Genomic DNA, 16,805 nt, shown 5'->3' with positions numbered 1-16,805 from the left:
ACTTTTGTTCTAGGTCATATGGCTTAAATAGTTATGGGCGGGGCAAATAAATATTAGGCAAGATATACATAGAGGAAACCGTGGAAATATACTGTAAAACATCGTATATTAAGACGTTTGTTAGGCACTACATACAGTATAATAATAGTTCCATTTCTAAGCATGTTTGACATGTAATCAAATAGTGACCATGGCGGCACGAACCGAGAGCTGAGCAACACGAGGCAGGAGAACTGAGTGAAGCTGGGCAACATTATTGGATCTAGGAAGGGTGTGGCAAGGTGGGACTGATATGGCAGCGCTGGGTTGTAGAACTTTGGCAGTGGTCGAGTTGTAGTGCAAATTAATAATAAAAATTATTACTGTTAATATGTGCTTTCGATAGTTGTCGTATTATTATTACTGTTGTACGTAGGGTGAGAAGTTGACATCTAAACACGTGATGCACGTAATATTATGTTTTTACAATAATACATTTTGGTTTGTAATTCCATTACTTGTTATAGGATAAAAAAAATCATTTCATCAGCAAAAGCTTTTTCCTTTACCCAATTTTTTGTCATTATTTATTGATTAAAATAATATCATTTAGAAAAATCAACAGAAGAAGACAAAACTAGAAAGTTGAATGAATTGCTAAATTGATTTGACTTACATTACTAGGCACACACTACAAAAAGGCTTTTCATCAATGCAGGTTTGGAGCTTCACAAGCTATTCGAGGATGGAAATGATAAGTGTTTGTGTAATTATTGGAGTTGTCTTAGGAGTTTCTTTGTTGGTGTTTAGGCGACTCAATGAATTATGGTATTCGGTTAAGTTAGGAGGAAGAGCTTACAAGTCTCTTCCTCCTGGTGACTTGGGATGGCCTGTTATTGGCTCTTCCTTCTCCTCTTACAAAACATTCATGGTTCAAGAAGATCCAATCTCTTTTATTCAATCTCTTCACTCAAGGTATCTCTTTCAATCTCTTTCTTCTTAAATCGGAAGATTCTAAGCCGATAATCATTTCGATCGGAAGAAGCAATTTTGATCTTATTTCTTAATTGTGGACTTCTTTATGCAGATATGGAGAAGGGGGAATATATAAAACTCACCTTTATGGAAAGCCAACAGTGATTGCCACAGATCCAGAAATATGTCGACGGATATACTTAGACGAAGCAAAGTTCAAACAACATAATCCAGAGTCGGTGAAAATCCTAGAAGGATCAAGTGGTGATTTCTCAAAGATGGATCACAAAATTGCATATAAAGTAGTGGCAACACCCATGAATGGGTCTGAGGTATTATCTAACTATGTGGATTTCATTGAGGAAGTAATAGCGAAAGGGTTGGAGGAATGGAGTAGCATGTTGAGAGAGCCTATTAAATTGTTGGATGAAATTGGAAGTCTCTTTTTCAAAGTCATTACAAAAGTTTTCTTAGGGTCTCGACTTGATGCCAAAACCATGGTAGAGCTTCATGCATTGTACAAAGAATTGAGTTTTGCAATGGTCATGTCCACTTTCCCTTATGACTTCCCTGGATTCACTTTTCACCAAGCATTCAAGGTACACAATTTTTTGTTTTTTCTTCTATATATATATCAGTCCCATCTTTTCTTGACACCATCTTTGTTTTATCAGCACTCAACATCGTCTTTTTCTGTACGACATTGTTGGTAGGCAAGAAAGAAGATAGAGAATATCATTCAAGGTGTGGTTGAGGAGAAAAGATCAAGAAGATTTGAAAATGATAAAACAAGTGAAGTGCAATGTCAAGTGGACAAAATGGTTGTAGCCATTGATGAGAATGGGGAAAAATTATATAATAACAATCTCATCAGAGATTTGCTTCTTCGGGTATTATTCGCTGGTCATAGTACTCCTGCCATTGCTGCTTTTTGGGCTCTGCTACATATCTCACAAAACCCTCATGTTTTCCAGAAGGCCAAGGTTAGGTTATTATATATTTTCATCCCTATACTTTCGATCAAAGGTTTAATTAATTCTAAGATGTTCAATAAAATGAGTTAATTATTATTAATTAATTATTTACAGGAAGAGCAAGAGTCGATCATAAGACAAAGACCATCTAATAAAAAAGGCTTAACTCTTAACGAAATCAAACAAATGAAATATCTCACAAAGGTAATTTCTTTCATTTGAAGTTTACCTAATTATATCGACGATAAGCTCTTATTTTCTTGACTTTCTAAATGATTATAAACATTTTCTTTTATACTTACACTTAGAATGTCAATTCAAACCCACCTTTAATTCATCCCAATTATAACCAACCTTATTATAACTATAAATGGTAGAATCATATCACTTCTATATCAATAATTCTTAATAGAAGCCTATTAAATGATGATGGCCTTGTATTACGATAAATTTCTATGATGGACAAAATTATATCACAAATTTAAGTTGTGTCATCGTAGCTAACAAATAATCCCTTCTGTCTATTAACAAAGTTGTCCATTTCTAATTGTTCACAAAAGACTAAACATGATATAAAAGATATAATGTTTAATGGAATGATTGAAACTTATAAAAAATTAGTGTTTTGTTAATGATAAACCATATCACCAATATGATCTACTAGTCGTAAGTAGAAATACATTAGATAGAATCTTATTCAGTAAGATAATTTCATAATTTTCAAAATTGATTCTTCAATGTCAAAAATTATTTTTAATTGTGGTAGATTTTAATTGTTGTTGTCTTATATTGTTTTAGGTCATTAACGAAGTTTTGAGAAGAAATACAATTACTCCCACAAATTTTCGTGAGGCAAAAACAGATGTAAACATCAATGGTAAGTGTTTTGTTATTATTATTATTATTATTTTATGGCATATAAGTATTTAAAAATTCATTCCCATTTTATATTATACAATTGGTTCAAATTTGACATATTTGTTTTTTTAGGGAAATTAAAACTTTTATTAAAAAGCCACAAGGGAAGAAGAATGAAAATTTTCCTTTAAGGAAGCATGAGAAATTATTATTATTATTAATACATAATATTTGTTACTAATTATGTATTTAGATTGAAATTATTATTTTGTTGATGATAAATAATTAACTAATTTATTTATTTTTTTCTATTGTTTTGTTTTTGTTTTCTGTTTTAGGTTATTTTATTCCAAAAGGATGGACGATACAAATTTGGAACATAGCTGTTCATATGGACCCTCAAATTTATTCTAATCCACAAGAATTTAATCCTTCAAGATGGGAAGTATGTTTTATGATTATTTTAATCAACCATTAAAATAAACTATTGTGCTTTTGAGTTTGATTCGTTTTAGTTATTAAACTTTTAAAAAGTAACCATTTAATTTCCTCCTTTTCATTTTAAGGAGAAAATAACGTATAAATCTAAATAGTAACTTTTTCAAAAATACAAGAACCCAAATTGAAGTTGAGACCAAAATGAATAAAAACCAAAGGAGCGTTTGCAAAAATAGCAAAAGAATTTATGATAACAGTGCTTATGTCACTGCATTTTCTAAATTGCAAAAATATCAAATTTAAAAGTGGATAGTTCTTTGATAGCCCATGATAACCGTATATCTAATTACTTGTTATGAACTGTTTTTTTCCTAAAGATTTATTATTTGATACACAAGCACCACACATGCACACACGAGCATGGGGTGCACATCCACGCACCTTGACACAAGCAAAATGTTTTCATATTAATGGATTCGATTTTGACCCGATTCACCTTTGTTCCTCGTTAGTTTAGCACACGCATACATGTAAAATATCTTAAGAATAGTGTTGCTGAATGAGAATCTTTTCTTAAGAAGAAAAGTAGAGAGAAATAATAACAAAATTAAGAATATTAATGTTAACAGTATTTGTAAAATGTGATGGGCAGAATTATACACCAAAGCCAGGAACCTTCATCCCTTTTGGACTTGGAAGTAGGTTTTGTCCTGGAAGTGAACTTGCAAGGCTTGAGATTACTATTCTACTTCATCATTTCATCCTCAATTACAAGTATGTATATATATATACATATATATGCTTCTTCATTTTTTTTTCCTAAATTGATTTATTTTGTTTTGCTAAAATAAAAAAGATATTGAATTGTTATTTTGTTGGTGTATTTATTGTAGAATGGAGGGTGTCAATCTTGAAAGCTACATCACTCAAATGCCTTCCCCTCGGCCAGAAAATTGCCTTTGCAAAATTATTAGGCTGTCGTAGTGAGAGATTGGGGGATGCATTAGGAATAAATAAACAAAATGATACTAATATTATATATATTCACTTGTGATATCAACTTTATTTATAATAAAACGTGTGATCAAGAAGGTTAAATATAACCTTGTGAAGAACCACTATCAATTAGCTTTTATGACGGATCTTTAATGGCTATATATATATGATTTATATTACGAGTTACTTTGTATATATATGAGATTCTCGGTTGAAGATTATAAATTTTATAAGATAAATGAGTTACTCATGTTATTGAGATAATTGGTTTTGAGGTGAGACCTTATGTTTATGTAATATGATATCATAACCTATAAAACCGAAATTTGTATTCAATTTATGTATGTTGAACATCAAAAGATGTATAGTCTTGGAAAGGGTTTGGTGAAAAACCCACGGTGAAAAAACCATTGATTCTCACAAAGTCTAAGGACATATCTAAATCATTACTCTCTTTCGATTGATTTTGAGTTGAAATCTCATGTTAATTATCTATCACAAATTATTACATAATATCATTGTAACAAAGTTCAATGTCTCCTTAGGAATAACAACAACTTTTAAACACATGGAATTAAAGCATTTTTCCAATATAGTAAATGTTATTGTAATTCATATCATTTTTCATTTCTATTGATGGAACTCACAAAGCTACAATAGGATGCACCAATTCCAAATCTAACAATCTCCATATTCACCTTTTGTGTCAATATCAATTATACTTATAATTGGACTCAATACACACATACATACGAATATCATACATACGAATATTTGTATCTCATCTCAAAAGAATTTCATCTCGACAATTGCACACTTACTATTGGATTTAACAAAAAAAGATACATGAATTAACATAACCATTATTTTTCATCAACATACATAGATGACTAAAGTGATTGCTTTTAATGTATAAAATAAAAAAGACGAGATAAAATGAATATTTTAAAAATATATATACGATATCGATTCATCGGTCTCTCAATATGGGAGTTTGATAATTCTGCAAAGACAGTTGTCTACTAGCTTGGGGGCAGGTAAGTGAGTGGTGTCACATATTGGATTAACTCTTTCCATTCTACAACATTATATATAAAGAAAAAGAAAACTCATTACGATTTATTTAAAGTTAACATTGTTGAAAATATTTATATATCGATAGAACAACGAGAAGAAAGTAACCATACTTACTTGTAATTGAGGATAAAATGATGAAGTAAGATTGTAATATAAAGCTTTGTAAGTTCACTTCCTGGACAAAACCTACTTCCAATTCCAAAAGGAAGGTATTCTCCTGGCTTTGGTGTATAATTCTGCTCATCACATTTTACAAATATAATTAAACTATACATTAAAATTTAATTAAGTATATATTTTAATTACTATATGTAAATAAATATATGAAACCTTTCATAATAATAATTCCTCTTAAAAACCATTCGTATACTTTATCAAACACTCCTTTTTAAACAATTTTTTAAGCTATGTCATACTTCAACATGAAAATTAATTGCATATCTTTATTTAATTTACTTTTTATGATCATGTGAGGATTTATTTTAATAAATTGAGTATGGATAATCATTAAAAAAAAAAAAAAACATACATCCCATCTTGATGGATCAAATTCTTGAGGATTTGAATACATTTGAGGATCCATATGAATAGCTCTCGTCCAAATCGTTACTGTCCACCCTTTAGGTATGGTGTAGTCTAAAACAAATAAAAAATATATAAATAGAATAAAAAATTTGTTACACAACAAAGAATTATATGTATATATCTATATATATGTATGTATACATATAATCACTAACCATTGATGTATACATTTGTTGTTGCCTCTCGAAAACTTGCGACAGCTATTGTATATCGTCTTAGTAGCTCATTAACGAACTGAAATCAGAAAATAAACTCAACTAAGCTTAGATTATATATACTCTTTCTACGATGATTTTTAAAATTCCTATTGATTGAGTATAGTGTAGCAAATCAATACATATACTGACTATATTAACGCGGTCACAATTGATTTATGTAATTAATTTGAACTTCTTTGGTTTCGGGTATACTATAATACGTTTATGTAACCTAATTAATATGATAGGATTCTTGCTACATATTTATGTGTATTTTATCTAATTATGATATAATTAATAATTTAGTCAACAAAATTAGAATAATAAAAATTAGCATTCCATCTAAGAAATATTTATAAAACTTACTTATGATAAACTCAATACGCTACATAAAATAATTTTATATTTTCAACACTATTTTTATTTTCTCTCTCTTTTTACTTTTTAGTTATATTATGAACAGGAAAAAAAAAAATCAGATAGAATTAAGTAATGAAGAAAAGCACTCTCACCTTCATGAGATATTTCATTTGTTTGATTTCTTTAAAACTCAATCCCTTTCGAGAAGATGGTCTTTCTTTCATAATAAACTCTTGCTCTTCCTATTAAAATGATCAAATCAATATATCAAAACCCTACCATTAGAAGTGTTCTTCAAGGACCAAAAGTTGAAAATAAAAAGTACTTCTATATATTTACCTTAGCTTTTTGGAAGACATGAGAATTTTGAGAGATTTGCACAACAGCCCACATAGCAGCATAAGCTGGTGTATGATGGCCAGCATGCAACAGTCCAAGAAACAAATCTATAATGGCATTATTGTCATATAATCTTTTCCCATTTTCATCAATTGCCACAATTAGTTTGTCCATTTGGCATTGCACTAATTGATCCTTTGTTTCTTTCTTCCTTTCTAGAACTCTTCTTTTTTCCTCTATCACACAGTCTAAGATATTTCCTATCTCTTTTCTTGCCTGTCAACCAACAACAACAATATCATACTGTACAGTGAATTAATTAACATTGAAATTTATATCTTTTGATCCTATTACATCCATTTGTGTATACAAGTAAAAATCATTCAATTCCATGCACTTAAAAAAGAATTGATAAAAAGAGAAAAGAGAATATTAAAATAGAGCTACTTCTTCTTCTTTTGCCTAGCTATTTGAGATAATAATTTTAATATAGCATTATGATTTTGATTATACTTTTCTAAAGTTTAATTAAGAGTGTCATTTATAAATCTCTATTAGTTGATAATATTTCTTGGGAAAAAAAGATACGTCTCGATAACTAACGTACAGTATATTTTGAAGTTTGTTCAATTCTCGTCTTTATAATTTTTATTGTGTCTAATTTTTGTCTCTATGCTTCCGACAAATATAAACTTATTTGATTGGTAATATATTTTTAAAAAAATTGTTTCGTGTTATTTTCTTAAGAAATTCTAAATTAAATACGTCAAGATTCTACGTCAAAACAAATCATAACTTTTTTAAAAAAAATAATAATAATAAATAAAAGAGATTCAAAACAAATTTTTAAAATTAAATATCAACTATAAAATTACTTTTTTTATTTACGCTAATAACATAGATTTGTTATTTATGAAAAAAGCACAGAACATATCTCTTTGAACAGAATAAAAGAAACATAAATGTTAATTATCAAGAAAATCTAAAGTGTTTTTAATTCGATATCATATATCACAAGGACTTGAGACTCTTATAAAACAGGCTAATTTCTTTCTAATCAAGAAGGTTGTTAAAAGAATAATAATAATAATACTAAAGATTAAAAATTAAATTCATATGACAATAGATCATCTTAAACTTTATCTCAATATAATTTATATAGTCTAATGCTTGCGATCTGATTCCTGCAATCATGATTCTATCCTATTTTCAAGCCCAAAAAAGGACGAAAGAGATAAACATAAAAGAATACCAGATATTGAATTAAATTGTATACCATACCTTGAGTGCCAGGCAAATCGTAAGGAAGAATGGACAAAATTGCTGGACCCAAGCGTTTGTACATTGCTTCAAGCTTATTCAATGTAGGGATAGGAATTTCATTCCCTAAAAAGATACGAACAATGGCTTTAAAGAGTAAACTTCCAATTTCACTCAACAATTCAATGGGTTCTTTCATTGTGCTCCATTCCTCTAACCCTTTGCTCATTATTTCATCAATGAAACTCACATGTTTAGATAATATCTCATACCCATTTAAGGGAGACGCCATTATTCTATAGGCCGTTTTGTGATCCATCCTTGAGAAAAGACCATTTACTTCTAATAATTTCACTAATTTTGGATAATTTGGTTTGAACTTTTCGTCGTCCAAGTATATTCCTCTACATATTTCTGGGTCTGTTACGATGATTGTTGGTCTTCCATAGAGGCAGCTTTTGTACATTCCAACTCTTCCATTCCTGCTTAGATAGAGAAAATAACCACAAATTATTTGTAAGAATGAGGTCTTAAAAAAAACTTTTTTTTATTTTTCAAATCGTTTACTTAATTATTTAAAACATTAGTAATAAAAAATAGGAGTTAAATGATCAATTATAGGCTAAGGTTTTCTAAACAAATAGTTAATTATTAGAGCCGTCAATCTTTGATTTTACACTTAAAAGATATTGGTTTTTTACGACTTTCTTAAAACCTTAATACGTGTTCAAATATGTCAATAAAGCAAAACAATAATCAGATTATAAATGATAGTCATCGGTCAAAAACATTTTACTCTAATACAACATTGTTAAATCTAAAAACTTAAGTGGATAGGTCATGATACCCATTTTTTTAAGCAAAATGATATAAGATGAAAAACCGTAGATGTACCAAAACATATCTTAGTTAAGTTGACACATCTCGTAACACTCTCATCACACTCATAACGACATCATTAAATAATACTTGAATATATATTTGGGTTAATATATATTGGAAGAATAATCTAAAGACAAGAGAGTGAAATAGAGATGAAGAAATATACCTTGAAATAAGACGATGAATGAAAGAATCTGGATCACCACCAGCTTTAAACGCTCTGTAAAAGGACAACGAAGAGCCAATAAGTGGCCATCCCAAATCACCAGGAGGAAGTGATTTGTAAACTCTTCTTCCTAACTTAACCAAATGCCATATTTCATTTAGTTTCCTCACAAAGAAGTAAACCCCTAAAACACTTCCAACAATCACACAAACACTTAACATTTCCATCATCTTTATTCGGATATATATTTAATTTGCTTTATGTTATGAGAACCCTCCACCCCTCTATGTCCTTTTATATAGCCCCAAATCAATTGAAGTCAACACTCATGTAACAGCTTTGATAAGAATATTCAATTAATTGTTATATTATTGGATATATATATATATATATATCTTATCCACTTTTATTTTTCTAGCTATGATGTCTTACTTGTTAATTGCCCAATCAACAACCAAAAAAGAAATAAGAAACATTAACGATGCATATGATCTATACAAAGATTTGTATAGTTTATTAACACAGTATGTAAATTATGTTTACATGCAAATGAAGAGAGTTATTTATTACTAAAGAGAAAATATATCTTACTTAGTTTACTAAATAAGGGTATTATTCATGCTTAACCAAATACCCTATTCCATTTAGTTTCCTCACAAAAAAGGGTAAACCCTTCGAACACTTCCAATAATCACACAAACACGTAACATTTCCATCATCTTCGATTTATTTAATTTGGATGTTTTCTCAATTATGAGAACCCTCCCCCCACTAAGTCTTTTATATAGCCTTCCAAATGAATATTCAAGCCACCTCATGTAACAGCTGAATATTGATTAAATTATTAATATATCTAAACCACGTTTATTTTTCAACGATGTCTTACTTATTAATAATGAAATTAATTAATTTAAAAAGAAAAGAAAAGAAATATCAATAGTGTAAGTATGTAATCAATACAAAGATTTATGTAGTTTATTAACACAGTATATGTAAGTTATGTTTACATGCAAATGAAGAGAGTTGTTTACTCTTAACTTTTGAATTTTTACAATTGAATTGTCATTGAAAATTAAGGATGATGGATATCTTGTTATCGATCGGAGGCGTAGATATAATAACTATAAACTCTTTTTTGTACCTTTCTTTTTCGATCATACTTTGCATATTCTTTGGTTATATCTCTCTTTGGAATGTGATTTTAATTTGTTTATGTATACTTTTGTGTACTCTGAGTATTATAGAGAGACCTAAATTTAAAGGCCTATTAAATATAAAACTTTAAAATTTTAGGGCTTTTGAAACAAAGAAAAAAAATGTGAGAAGTTGAAAATTTAATCACGAAAATTATTGATGGACCCCTAATTAAGTAGGATAAGTTTCTTAAATTAATCTTATTCAAATAAGGAAAAGGAAAAAAAATTCATATTCTAACCGATTACGGAGGGTTGCAAAAATAATTATCAGATTCAAAGTATTACAAATATAGTAAACTTGGTAAGAGTAGAGACAGTAAATTGTTAGAAATTTTGCCAAATTCAAGAGGACACTGACTAAAATTAATGCAAGAGAAAGAGAAAACGTAAGCAGAGGGAGAGAATGATTCGTTAATAGAATGCATTAGTTCACAATCAGACTTTTGAAAATCTCTCTTCTTAAACATTTGGCTTCCATCTCTTGACTCTCTCTATCATATACAGTGAAATGTGAAAGGTCTTCAAATCTTGAACAGAAGTGTGTGTCAAAGATTCATTAGTATCGATGGGCTTGAGTAAAGCAAATGGTCTACAATATAATTCAAAACGTTGATTTTTGTATTCATATGGACAGTTGATCCATTTCTTTTGAAAAGATGTATGTTTTTCTGACCCTCTGGTTGGACCATATAACACAAATAATATCATATCTCTATATTTTCATGGGCTTTGCAAGACAAGTGTGTGTAACGAAGCCCCAATCTTTTTAGATTGTTATCAATATATAACAAAATCTTTGGTCCATATGACTCTTTCTCTTGTATCCTCCACTTCGATAATCCTCTTCCTATTCCTTGCTGGATGCATGTAAATAAATAATTGCACAAATACTCTCATTTAAACTGTTGTAAGAACACCCACTTAACCTCGGACATCCATACCATATATATGTTTATACTTAACATACTCAATTATAAACATTGATAGACATCGTGTTTTTCATATAAATTTTTAACCTAAGGTTGACATAAAAACTATTACTCTTGAGTTAACATCCATAGAACACAATGTAATACTTTTTCTGATTAAACCCTAATTAAAATAATATGATTATTAGCATGCATATACATCAGTGGATATCAAATTAATTATAAAATCAAAAGAAGAAAAAAAAATGTATATATTATTAGACAATAACCAAAATTATCACATCTGGTTTAATTTATTAGTAATTTAGAACTGTATTGGTGTGACCCCAATCCCAATTTTTCTGTTCTAGGAAGCTGAGATGGTCCATATGATCATCTCCTAACATTAAATTAAGAACAACAGCATGCATTACACAATTACTTGAATTTAATATTTTATATTCTTTTGATACTATATATTAATCATCTAATAAAATTCAAAAGCTTTAAGTTGTTAGGTTATATATCTCTATTTTTTATTTTTTTTTACAATACTTTTGAATATTTGGATGTGTCTCATATTGATTATATAATAAAATCAAATATATTGTGTAAGGTTAATTAAAAGTAAAGTTTATTTATTTAACTTTTCAATACATTCTCCCTTTCACAACTTCCAATTTATTGTTGAGTCTATTTTCTTTCCTTCTTGGAAAAGTGAAAAATGATGCCTTTCACTTATTTGGGGAAGGAAATGAAATGGTTTTTGTTGGGTTTCTTCAAAATCTTTTACCAAAAATTAAATTAATATATATATGGGATCCAGCTGAAGGTGATTGATCTCCACCATCATCCAATTGTTAGCTATGTTAATAATTTTTTAAAAGATCATTAAAATCAACTCTAAGGACAATAAAACAATTGTTAATTACGTAACTAATTAAAATTAGCGACTTAACTTTTTTTTTTTCTTTAACATACAAATTTTGGTATGAAAAGAACAATAAATTATTAGTGTAAATAATGTATTGGATGATTTGTTTACTTAACCACGTGGTTGAATTTGCTTAGCTAAGCTTGGTGATATCGTAGCCACCAACTTTAGTTTTATTCATAGTTTAATTTGAATTTTTTTTTTTCTCATAGTCTTATATGATTTGAAGTGATCATTCTCTATATGATTTGTTGTTTACTGTTTGTTTTATTGTTCCCTTTCCAATATTAATTATCTCTAGTTCATAAGTTTTGAAATCATCCTTACTAAGATTTGCATATCAAATTTTATTTTATATATATAGTGAATTTCATTTTTCTTTTTTATGTGATTTTGCTTTAATGAGGAATCTCTAGTATATATATATATATATATATATATATATATATATATATATGTATATATAGATACATTTATATGTATACATAGATATATATGTATGGATGTATGTATATATGTATGTATGTATGTATGTAATACATATATCTATGTATGTATGTAATACATATATCTATGTATGTATGTATGTAATACATATATCTATGTATGTATGTAATACATATATGTATGTATGTATGTATGTAATACATATATGTATGTATGTATATATGTATGTGTATATATATATATATATATATATATGTATGTATGTATGTATGTATGTATATATATATATATAAAAAAGTTGTGGCTCTTATTTCTTTTCTTTTACTTTTTCTTTTTTCTTTTTCTTTTTACATTTTTTCATGCCTCAACCATATTAAAAAAAATAGTAATTTTGTTTTAAACTACTTTTATATATATGTGTGTGTGTATATATGTATGTATTTAGGTTATCATTTTCAACACGGTGGCAGTTTCTCTTTGGACCATTTGACTGGAAAGAAACAATAGAATTTTCAAAAATAAGGAGAGAAATGAGGCTGAAATTTGGGAAGACGTTACTACTCTCACCGGTTTCTGGAGTACTAGATCTAAGCTTTTTTCGGATTACTGTGCTAGTTCTATTACTCTAAACATTTCTGCTTTTGCTTGATTTCGAGTCTGTTTTGGGATGCTCTCTAACCCTTCTTGTTGTACTGACTTGCTTTTGTAACAATTTTTTCGATATATGTTTGGGTACCCATCTATCTTTTTCAAAGAAAAAACAATAATAATGAAAATGACCTTTTGCGAAAATTGTTTTTTCTTACCTTATTTCGTTGCACTCCTTTTAAGAACCTTTTAAGTCGCCCTTTGAACCTACTCTGACGGAGACCGCCTGCATACCAAAAATACCAGTCTTTTTCAACCCAACTCCCTCTTTTTTTTATGAGAAAGGAGGGAAGCGATAACTATGAGAAGTCGCTTGATTGAAAAGCAATTATTAGTTGCGTCTCAGCCAAGCGAAAAGTTGGAATTCAGGCGCTTGTCTTAAAATATATAATTTGTTTGAGGGATCTTATCAAAATTTTAAGTAAGAAAATTATCAATAAATGAAAATTAGATTCTAACATTGAATTAAAGATAATAAGATAAGAACTAATCTCTTTACGATTAACTTATTCTTTTTAAATCATTTTATGTGATATACAATAACTTATTTGAGCATTAGGATCTTGATCAATCATTTTTTTTAACTGCTTTAAAATGAACTTATCATTATTTTCTTTTTATATAATATTTTTGTGTGTTATTGTGGTGGTGACCTATATTGGCAACTATCATTTCTACATATACCTTTTTTGTGCAATGTTACGTAGTCATTAGATACTAATTGCTTTTTTGTACATCATCTCCAAATATATTGTTTTTCTTACTTAATCAATTATTACATAAATTTTTAGTCTAATCTCACCTATTTTGTACATGTTTTAACAGTATTTGATGCATCCAAAAATGACCATAAAATGGATGGAGAATAACATAAATTAAAATTTTACTCATTTTAAAAAATGGTTGAAAACAAATCTTTTTATTTATGTTTACATATAAAATATGATATTTAATGCACTTACGACTTCTATAATAATACAATAACATTTAAAAGCTAATAAGTAATTAAGCAAGTAAAAATCAACTCAAAATTAACAATATTATTTACCTAAACTATAAATTTTCTAAACGTAAACTAAAATCGTTTTTACTAAAGATATGCTACGATATCTCTCTAATTTTGATTAACTCAAACCATCATTACAAATTTTATATATATTTCGAATGATCCCTAAGAAATTATGACTAGTCTTAATTTATATATATATAATCCTACTTGAAACCTTTTGATGTACTCCTCGAATTCTAATTAATCATTCGTTGTTATTAATTAATTTATATAGATTATAATTAATCCCAAGAGAGTTATGAGTTTAGAGATTGAATAGAGACAAATTAATTAGTTTATATAAAAAATAAAAATGCTGGATTTTTGGAGAAAAATTAGGGCATGTCTTGAACCAAAAAAGAAGATTTTATTTAAAAATAATAATAAATAAATAAAAGATAATGTTGTTGGTGGAATGACCTAATTAATGGATCATAAGACTTTATATTCAGTACCCAAGTGACTTTGTAAGGTCAATGTCTACCATTAATGCTAAAGCTTTCACTAGTTTTATTTTATCTAATAATTTTAAAACATATTTTCTTTAAAAAGAAAAAAAGGAAATAAAATTACAAACCTGAAATATCCTTAAAAGCTTGATAATTGATTGAATTCATCATCAAATAGTGCTGCTTGTCTTTGATTCTTTAAACATAGATTTGGCCAAGAAGTATTATCCTATACATATATTATATATAATCAAATAACACTAAATTCATCAAATATACAGAGAGAGCAATCAAAGGAAAATGTCTTTCTCGGTTCATAAATTTTTTGGAGTATTTTCAATATTGAGTTAGATATTAGAGTTTATGAGCTATGATAGTTTCTATATAGGTTTATAGTACTATATTGTCGTCTAAATAGAAAATGATAAACCCTAAACAAAAGAAAAAAAGAGACAATGAGCATAAAATAATAAAAACCGTGCAACCAAAGAGGAATTTGAAACAACAATATATTGCACGTAATTAATATCATAATCGAAAATATAATTGTAATAATTAAAACCCTAAACATCAAGCAGTGGAGACTAAAAATGGTTACAAACTTCAAAAATATTACAGAATTTTATTTGTTACAAATTTAAAAATATTTTGAGGGTTAAATTAATAGTTTGAATGAAAATGAAAGGAGGAAGCAAAAGTATTAATTTTTTAAAACTGTATATAAATAAATAACCCCAAACTTATTATTCCAAACAAACAAAGATCCCAACATGTGTTAGTCTTAGTTGGTAAAAATAAGTATGTCATTTTCACAAAGTTGAAAAAAGGAAGTAAACAAAAAATAAAATAAAATAAAATGTGAACATGATAATTTAATTAGCTAATTATTCTTCATATGTGAGTTGGTGGGTACAAGTTTTGTTGACTGTACAGTAAAAATAAGAATGAAAAATGGATAACCCAAATGCAAGATTGATAGACAGATCATAAACAGTAAACACACACACACTCCAAACAAAAGTAAAAGTTATAAAAAAAGAAATGGAACAAATTTTTTAGTAGCAATTAGGTCACTAAAGTATTTATTTTTTTAAAAAGAAAAAACAGATGATTGATGTAAACCCATAAGGTGGAATAATGTTTGTGGTTAAAATAATAGTAAGAAGAAGAAGAAGAAGAAGAAGAAAAAGGTTTATTTGTGTGAAATATATAAAAGAATGTGTGGATGGATGCATTGATGAATAATAATACGTCTCCTTCACTTTTTGTTAATTTGGTGATCAAATTTGGTATGGATAGAGACATTTTCAATCTCTTCAATTTGTTCATAAGTTGGGTCTGACTAGAACTTCCAAATCTAAACCCTTTCATTTTTAATCATTTTTCTTTTCTCTTCTTTTATAAAATAACAATTCGAAGAAAAAAACCTAGCTAGTCGAATAACAACACCACTAGATAACATATAAGAAACTTTTATACATATATATATACACTCGATCCTTTATTACATGTCTATATATACTAAAGAAAATATGGAGAATAACCAAATTGGCTAAACAAGTTGTCTAAATAGTTTGTTTTTTTTATTTTTTTCGTATGTATTTAAAGTATTATTTTTTATTCTATTTTAGTCGGTAAGATTTTAAATTATCCATTTTAATTTTTCAAAGGTTAGTGAAAGTTTCTTTTTAATCTTCCAAGAACAACGACTTTAGCTCTATTTTTATACTCAAGGTTTTGTTCTTAATTAATTTAGTCATAACATGATTGACATAAAGACCAAATTAATAATGGAACAAATCTCAAACTTGGAGGGATTTTTACACCAACTTTTAAGAAATTAAAATCAAACCTACCTCTTTTTAGGGATTAGAAAAATAATGGGTTTGTATTGATCCAAACTTAATTCATTTTTTAGTTTGTTTTGGGTTGATAAGGCAATGACATATATAACTATATGAGATGAAGCCTATACGTTTTCAAACTTGAAATATATTTAATTAATTTGGATTTGAACCAACTAAAATGAAATTGGACACAAAATAATAATTATCACATGAATAAAATAAAATGTAAAATAATGTATATG

The 16,805-nt window shown here is 27.9% G+C and overlaps 2 protein-coding genes across 2 annotated transcripts; one reads left to right on the top strand and one right to left on the bottom strand.

Moving 5' to 3' along the window:
- The first annotated feature begins 544 nt into the window (after window positions 1–544).
- Window positions 545–4,399, top strand: LOC103504002 (beta-amyrin 11-oxidase-like). Its single transcript, XM_051083486.1, has 8 exons — window positions 545–954; window positions 1,067–1,553; window positions 1,668–1,937; window positions 2,043–2,132; window positions 2,727–2,805; window positions 3,125–3,231; window positions 3,877–3,998; window positions 4,118–4,399. The coding sequence occupies exons 1-8, from the start codon at window positions 692–694 to the stop codon at window positions 4,206–4,208; spliced, it is 1,509 nt and encodes a 502-aa protein (XP_050939443.1). The 5' UTR covers window positions 545–691; the 3' UTR covers window positions 4,209–4,399.
- A 616-nt stretch (window positions 4,400–5,015) lies between these two features.
- LOC103503513 (beta-amyrin 11-oxidase-like) lies at window positions 5,016–9,371 on the bottom strand. The gene is made up of 8 exons (XM_051083485.1): window positions 9,087–9,371; window positions 8,048–8,520; window positions 6,779–7,056; window positions 6,592–6,681; window positions 6,038–6,116; window positions 5,827–5,933; window positions 5,412–5,533; window positions 5,016–5,298 (listed from the first exon to the last, which is right to left on the bottom strand). The coding sequence occupies exons 1-8, from the start codon at window positions 9,314–9,316 to the stop codon at window positions 5,202–5,204; spliced, it is 1,476 nt and encodes a 491-aa protein (XP_050939442.1). The 5' UTR covers window positions 9,317–9,371; the 3' UTR covers window positions 5,016–5,201.
- Between the last annotated feature and the right edge of the window lie 7,434 nt (window positions 9,372–16,805).

The sequence above is a fragment of the Cucumis melo genome, chromosome 4, assembly GCF_025177605.1.
Source record: "Cucumis melo cultivar AY chromosome 4, USDA_Cmelo_AY_1.0, whole genome shotgun sequence".
Lineage (NCBI taxonomy): Eukaryota > Viridiplantae > Streptophyta > Magnoliopsida > Cucurbitales > Cucurbitaceae > Cucumis > Cucumis melo.
This window is presented reverse-complemented; position numbering and strand designations above follow the sequence as displayed.